Here is a 6,000-nt window from a genome sequence, read left to right on the forward strand (position 1 = left end):
CACCCCTCACTGAGGTGCCACAGACGCCCACACACAGGGTCACCCTCACTCCCCCCTCAGGTCACCTTCACCAAGTCACCCTCCACCTCCACCTCCCCCTCTGAGAGGGGCCGGCTGCCGCGACCCTGGGAAAAACCAAATGCACATCCTTCCCTCAGAGGGGGAACCGACCCGATTTCCAAAAAGTGGCCGCGGTCTGGCCATACCCACGAGGCACAAGCCAGGCACACTCCCACCCCAAGACACACCCAGCCGGGACGGCGACCCCCCAGCCCGCCGCCGGGCCCTTCCCGCGCCAGCGCAGGGGTCCCCGCTCCTTCCCCGAGGAGGCAGTTCCCGGAGCCACTGGGGGGTGGGGAAGAGGGACCCGCGCTCGGGTTCCCGCCCGGGATTCCCTCTGGGGAGGGGTCCCAAAAGGAAGGAGAGATGAGTCCCCCGAAGATGACCGGCGGCGGGGGCGGCCTGTCCCCGCGGATGCCAGCGGGGAACTCCGGGGGGGGTCAGGGATGGGAGAGGGGCGCTCGGGGGAGGGGCGAGGGGCGGCGGGGACCGCGGCCTGGGGTAGGCAGCCCGGGGGGGAGGGAGCGGGGTCCCGGGGCAGGGGTCGCGGGCGGGGACCGGGGGGCCGTGGCGGGGGTCCGGGCGCGTGTCACTCACCCCCGCGGCGTGCCCCGCCAGCAGCAGCAGCAGCAGCGGTGGCAGGAGCAGCCCGCGGGCCCCGGGCCCGGCCGCGGCCCCAGCCCCGGCGCCGGCCCCGTGGGCGGCCCCAGCGCGGTGCGGCGGCCCCGGCTTCATGGCGGCGTCGCGGGCGGCGGGCAGGCGCCTTTGTTCCCGAGGCGCGGCGCGCGGGGCGGCTGCTCGGCGGCGGGCGGCGCGGCCAGGCGGCTGGACCGACGCGCTCTCGGCTCGCGGGCTCCCGGCTCGGCCGCCCGGCTCCGCCTCGCAGCTCCGCGCCCACAGCGGCCGCGCCCGCAGGAAGCGTGCGCCGCCGCCGCCGCCGCCGGGCCGCCCCCAGCGCGGGCGGAGCGGGAGGAGGGGCCGGGGCGGGGCGGGCCAGTGCGCCCCCCGCGGGCTCCGCACCCTCCTGCCCCAGGCCCGGCCCCCGCCTCGGCCCGGAGGGAGCCGCCCGCCGCCGAGGGGGCACCGGCCTCGCCGAGCCCGGGGCTGGAGGGCGCGGAGCCGGCTGGACGCACCTCGGCGGCCGCCGTGGCGGGGGGAAGGGAAGGGTCCCGCGTGGGGTGCCAGGGCCCGGGCCTGGCTCCCTTGAGGCTCGGAGCGGAGGGCTGGCAGGGGCGTTTTCATCGACAGTCTGCCCCGTGGGGCTCCACGCACGTGTCTTTTCCTGGACTCCCATTGCCACATTCACACACTCAGCCAGTCCACCCAGTGGGCCAGAGGTCATCCAAGACCACGGGCTTTCACGTCTCCAGGACACCCAGGGGCTGTGTGAACTCAGATCAGGCCCGGCCCTCTCTGGGCCTGTCTCCCCAGGGCACCATGGGGGTGTTCACTTCTGGGCCCTGTCGCTGGGATCTGCAGAGGAAAAGCCACGGCAGACCTGAGGGCCAGCTGCTTCCTAGCCATCTGTGCGCCTCCAGCAAGGCCCCCGGTTCTCTGAGACTCGGATCCCCCATGGTAGAGTGGGACCACACTCTGCAGTGCAGGGTGGTGAAAACAGTATGTCTGAGTGGCGGTCTCTGCCGCTGCTGGTCTTTCGACCCTGTGCGGTCACGGTGACTTTTCCCCCTTTGCCTTCATCCCCAGCGGCACACCCCACTCTGTACTTACTTACCCAAGTCTCCAACGGCACGTGAGCCCCAGTGGGGGCAGGGGTTTGTGTATGTCCCCAACACAGCACAGGGCCTGGCATGACGTCGATGCTCAATTCAACTTTGAGCGTTAATCATTTGATGTGTTTCCCACTTACTGGGGCTCACCCCCATCCAATAGTTTTGGGGGAAGACGGGGGAGAGTCAAACATTTCTTGAACCCTGACCCTATGCCAGGGGCCCAACGCTTTCATGTGTTATCTCGATTCTAAGGAACCCCATCCGGTCGGTGCTGTCAACATCTCCACTTCTTAGATGGGGTCGCTGAGAGTCAGCGAGAAGAGGTTGTTTGCTGATAACAGCTGGCTGGGTGTCTCTACCTCCACCCACTCTCCTCTCTGGCCCCTGTGTCCCAGCACCCAGCTTAGGGCCTGCGATGAGGAAACAGGAATGAAACTGAGTGGAAACTGTGACAATTCCCTCGAGGAAAGAGGAACCAAAACCAGGCTGAATGGAGGGGCAGGCCTGGGGAAAGAGACTCTGGAGGACCAGCCATGGGTTTTTGGTGTTGGGGGGAACTGAACTTGTCCTGCAGGGCCCTTGGGAGGAGAACCAGAAAAAGATCAACTCAACATAAAGTAGAGATGAATTAGAAGGGGTTCCCCGTAAGGGAGGGAGAGCCCCGTCCCTACAGAGTATGTAAGGCCAGCTCACCACCCTTAGACAGGAATCCTAGAGAGGAAAGACAGGGAGACTTTCCAACTAGAAATTCTGAAGTCCCAGCCTCTGAAAATTCCATTCCAATTTTTTTGGAATTCTGACTGGCACCATGGGAGAGGGTGATGGGGTGCAGTAGGTGGGAAGCTGGTTTCTGTTGTGGTAGCACAGCTTGGACCTGGAGAGCTCTGGCTCTGGGTAAGGCAGGTGCTGGGTTCAATCCCAGTTCTGCCAGTTATGAGCTGTGTTGTGTTGGATGTGTGACTTAACATCTCTGAGCCTCAGTTTCCCGACCACACAGAGTTCATTCATTGATTCATTTAGCAAATATAAATTGAATGCCTGCTGTGTGCCAGGCCAGGTGCCAGGTTGTCAGGATTACATGAGCTCTTCCCTGCCATGGCAATGGAGCTTGACAAAGGTGGCTAGGATGAGGCTTATAAAGTAGGGACAACATCATCTTTCAGAGGGGCCGAGTAGACCCCAGGAACAGACCAGTCCTGAGGAGCTCCGAAAGGGCCTGCAGGGTTAAAGTGGGGATTACGAGGAGCCAGATGTCAGCTGGCCACAGACAACAGTAGCAGTTCTAAAGAGGTAGTGAGTACCCTGTCTTGAGAGATATTCAAGGATCAGAAAACTATCTAGCAGGGAGACCATTAGGATGATTTCCATGAGTAAGGTGGGCAGTGAGCATGGCCCATCTTCAGAGGTTCCTGACAGTTCTGAAACTTCTGGAAGCAGCAACCCCACTTCCCTGACATCCTAGGGTGGAGGTTGGGGCTGGGGGAGTTGGGTGGGGGGGCAGTGGAGATTCTTTGGCCTAGATAGGCCAGGAGCGCCACCTGCTGCTCTTCAAAGACACTGGTCACAGCCAGAACTGAGACAGGTCTGGGCCCTTGAAGGTCCTTCTTATCTTGCTCCCACCATCGCGGGTCTCCCTGGGGTTCAACAGTGCACACATTTGCCTGCTCTCACACACATGGGCGTCTGCACAATCACCCTCCCCCAGGCCTCCTTGTGCATTGGAGCCACATCCCCACATAGTCAGGGTCTCTCTTCACAGCACCATAACCTCACGCACAGGCACCCACTTCTGGCCCCTCCTGGCACAACACTCACAGCCCCCTCTGGCCTTTAGAATACACACTGCCTCCTCTAGGAAGTCTTCCTGTTGTCCTGGGGTTGATCAGGCCTGGTCCTGTCCTGCTGGCACCCTGATCACACTCATCTTGCACTCCTCACCCTGCTTTCAGTCTCTACTGTCTGTCTTGTTCAAAAGTGGGAGCATTCGGTGTCCCAAATGAGCGGTAGCCATCGAAGAGCCCAAGTGGAGCTGATTATGAGCCAGGTACTGACCGCTCTACAAAATGCACATTGATATTAACCCCATTTCCAGATGAAAAACCAATGCACAGAGAAGAGAGGAGACACAGCAGGGCGCCACAGCTGACCACGAGAGCCGGGATCCTGACCCCGGCCAACAGCTACACTGCAGTGCCAGGTCCAGAGGTGCACTGTGAGGTGTTTGATGAATTAGAGTCACTGCAGGGATTCACAGTCACCCACCAACATGCACATGTACTCGGATAGTCTGGCCCCTGGGCAGCCCCACAAGGCACGCCTAGCAGCTGCATCTCAACCCTCCACCTCACCCTCGCCCCAGCCAGAGCCTTCTCTGCCCTACAGCGCCCCCTAGCTCTAACCAAGCATCTGAGTGGACTCAGAGATGCTCTGATGAGCCTGAGATGCCTTATTCGGAGTGGCACACCCCGGCCTGGCACAGAGTGGGTGCTCAGTTGCTGTCACCGGACTCTACCTGTCCCCCAGGGGATTGGCTAAGCCGACCAGCTCTCTGGACCCCAGCAATCCCATGGCATCCTAAGAGCCAAGATTGATGGAGGCCTTACTACCTGCCAGGCACTGTTCTGAGCACTTGCCAAGCACATCCTCATCTGCTCTTCCCCACAGGCCTATAATTTGGGCACAAAAAGGAAACTTGCCTCCCAGGGCTGCTGCAGTGAGGACAAAATGAGCTGCCAGCACTGGCGTCTGGCATACAGCGAGCCCCGTCTGTGTGCTTGCTCTCAACCTCATCCCATTTTATAGTTGGTGAATCTGGGGCTCGCAGAAGTTCAGTGACTTTTCCCAGGTCACACACCAGGAAGTGAGTAGCCAGGATTTGAACCAGGCATGTGATGACAAAGCCCTGGCTTTTTGCCCTGTGCTGTGCTGTCTCCCGCGGGCAGAGGGGACTTTGTGATCCTTACCAGACCTCCCAAACACAAGTGCTTTCTCATCTCAAGGCAATCACAGGGCTTGCAAAACAAGTCCCTGCCTCCCCTCACCACCCCCATTTCCATCCTGCTCCCCCGCACCCCAACCATCTCCCATCACAACTTCCAGTCTTGCCCAAGAGTCAGGACGGAGGCCACAGCCCAGGCTTGCTTCTGAGAAAATCCAAATGACAGCAGTCCTGGAGGTCACAGACCCCCAAAACTCAGGAACTAAAAATGACAAGAGGGCTCCAGATCAGGAGGACCCCAAGGGAACTTGGGGAGATTCGGAGGCCATCTGCTGCCCCAGTGAGTGGACATCTCACTGAGGAAGAATCTCCAAGGCCTGTGGCGGGGTCAGGGTGACCGGTGAGAAGCCTTGGCCTCCCCACCCAGGGGATCTCCACCGTGGGTGGCCTCCTGCCTGCCCAAGGGACCTGGCCTGTGTAAGGGTCTCATAGAGTCATGCCCCTGCCCTTAGTACTGAGCTGGGCTGGGCCAGCCTTCCCTAACCTCCCTGTGTACTGGGAAAGTCTTTGTAGGATGAGAGGGTGGTACCCAGGACACATGGTTGCCAGGCACAGGGTAGGATTTGAACTCAGGCCTCTCCTAGGTCTGTGAGCTGAGGGTTTGCAAACTGTCCGACGCATTCCTGAGAGGTCCTCAGGGCTGGCGTGCGAGGAGGGGGAGTAATCCGATTGTTTGGACTCAGTGGACTGTAAGCCACGAAGCAAGGCCTGGGGTGGTCTTGTAGGAGGGAAGAAGCTGTGTAGACCTCAGCAGGGCCTGCAGCTTAAGAAGCCCCAGACCAGCAGTGGGGGAGAGGAGTTGCTTGACAGGAGAGGAGGGCTCTGAGATCCCAAGCTGGGTAAGAGTGGAAACAAGATGGGTCCCACTGCCGTGGGGTCTGAAGCTTATATGCTTTGAAGGGATCTGGAGTACACAGTTGGGAAGAAGGCTTTGGAAAGGGGCGAGGCAAGTGAGGGGCCCTGAAGCATCAGCTTTATTCATTTTACAGCAAATCCACCCTGCCACCCCACCACCCCGCCACCCTGCCACCTCCTCACCCCGCCACCCCCTCACCCCGCCACCCTGCCACCCCCTCACCCCTCCACCCCACCACCCCCTCACCCCACCACCCCACCAGATGCCATTGCCTGAGTCCAGCAAAGTCAGAGGTGGACTGGGCTGGGCAGCGCCACCTCTGATTACTCCTGTAATCCCAGCACTTTGGGAGGCTG

General features: G+C 60.9%; 1 protein-coding gene across 1 annotated transcript in view; it reads right to left on the reverse strand.

The window, feature by feature from the left end:
* The window catches only part of SDC3 (syndecan 3), a 37,058-nt gene extending 36,093 nt beyond the window's left edge, over positions 1-965 (reverse strand). The window contains exon 1 of the mRNA XM_039474147.2: positions 658-965. Within this exon, the coding sequence (XP_039330081.1) occupies positions 658-795 (138 nt within the window). The 5' untranslated portion in view covers positions 796-965. The remainder of the gene's footprint in view (positions 1-657) is intronic.
* Positions 966-6,000: the final 5,035 nt, after the last annotated feature.

The sequence above is a fragment of the Saimiri boliviensis genome, chromosome 11 (genome assembly GCF_048565385.1).
Source record: "Saimiri boliviensis isolate mSaiBol1 chromosome 11, mSaiBol1.pri, whole genome shotgun sequence".
NCBI lineage: Eukaryota > Metazoa > Chordata > Mammalia > Primates > Cebidae > Saimiri > Saimiri boliviensis.